A 1488-nucleotide genomic window follows, 5' to 3' on the forward strand; every position below is an offset into this window, starting at 1 on the left:
ATACACACACACACACACACACACACACACACACACACACACACAATAATGTATATAAGACATATTTATATTATAGGTGCATAAACAACTCGTCAGAGATAACGCAGATCTCCGCTGCGAGTTGCCTAAACTGGAGAAACGATTACGGGCGACAATGGAGCGCGTCAAGGCCCTAGAGACGGCGCTTCGCGACGCTAAGGAAGGTGCGATGCGAGACCGTAAGCGCTATCAATACGAAGTGGACCGAATCAAGGAGGCAGTCAGGCAAAAGAATCTGGCGCGTCGTGGACCGAGCGCGCAGATAGCGAAGCCGATTCGGGCCGGTCAGCATCATTTGAGTAACGTCAACATCATCAGAACCGGCAATCGTGGTAAGGAATAATTTCTCCCTTCTGTCTCCATTCAACTACGAACCGCGCCAGTTATAAAGTCATCTCTCGTCGTCTCTCTTTTTTTTTCTTTTTTTTCGCAAACTTCCTTCGTCTTATATATGTACATACATGTATACAATCATCTTGTTTTTCTTTTTTTAGATTCACTTAATTAAAAAGCCTACATTGTATGTCGTTGTGTGGGTTTGTTCGGTTTTGCATTACAAAAGGGGTGACGGCTCCCCTCCAGGCAGTGCTGCTTTAGAGTAAGTGGGTCGATTTTTGTTACGTCTACTATTTTTGGCACGAAGCTTCTTGCGCGATTTCATGAAAGAGGAAATAAGCGAATGAAAACAAAGAAAAAAAAAGCGAACAAACCTCGCGACGTTTCTTTTTAACGTACAATCGAACGCATCCTTTTGCATGGCGAGTTTATTTGAGACATTCTCAGTTGCGATTATCGCGCCGTATCGTTTATATGACACAATGCTGATTTCACGAAATATGAATTTTATTTGATTGTGACCGATGTTTATTTTATATATTTATTTGTTTTCCTCTTTTTTTTTCCATGTTCCTGATTACATACACACACAGATATGGGTAACAGCGTACAGTGATCGTGATCGCATAATGCCAAAATACCCTTCACTTTTACAGAAAACGAATGCAAGAACGCTTTCATCGACAAAAACAAAAGAATTCCAGCGGTTCTTATGTATAACGGATATGCATAAATGTTATAATTATTAATATTGAAGTAAGGGCATAGTACTATATTATCCGCAAGGAGAGAGCACCGCCAGTTCTTTTAATTGTTTCTTTCCTCTTTTTCTCAGAGCAAGCATGTGCTTAGGTATATATAAGATAAGTTGCATTAAATTATATACAATATATATGACATGTACATACATTTATATAAATATGTATATGGCATATATATATGTGTGTCACAAGCGCTGCATGTCCTGTCGATGTAAATAGTTAATTTTTATAAATTATTTAATTTAATGTCACATACATATATATGCATGATAATGATTCGATAATGAATAGATATTAAAATGAATGTCCGAACGAATTACACGGAGAAGCCTCTCGCCATTCTCTCAGAATA

General features: G+C 38.4%; 1 protein-coding gene across 1 annotated transcript in view; it reads left to right on the forward strand.

Moving 5' to 3' along the window:
• Nucleotides 1-1108, forward strand: part of LOC105621875 (kinesin heavy chain) — an 8937-nt gene extending 7829 nt beyond the window's left edge. The window contains exons 13-14 of the mRNA XM_012203314.1: nucleotides 77-371; nucleotides 1032-1108. Coding sequence (XP_012058704.1) covers nucleotides 77-371; nucleotides 1032-1108 — 372 coding nt within the window. The remainder of the gene's footprint in view (nucleotides 1-76; nucleotides 372-1031) is intronic.
• The last annotated feature ends 380 nt before the right edge of the window (nucleotides 1109-1488 follow it).

This window comes from Atta cephalotes (assembly GCF_000143395.1).
Source record: "Atta cephalotes unplaced genomic scaffold scaffold00038, whole genome shotgun sequence".
NCBI classification, from domain to species: Eukaryota; Metazoa; Arthropoda; class Insecta; order Hymenoptera; family Formicidae; genus Atta; species Atta cephalotes.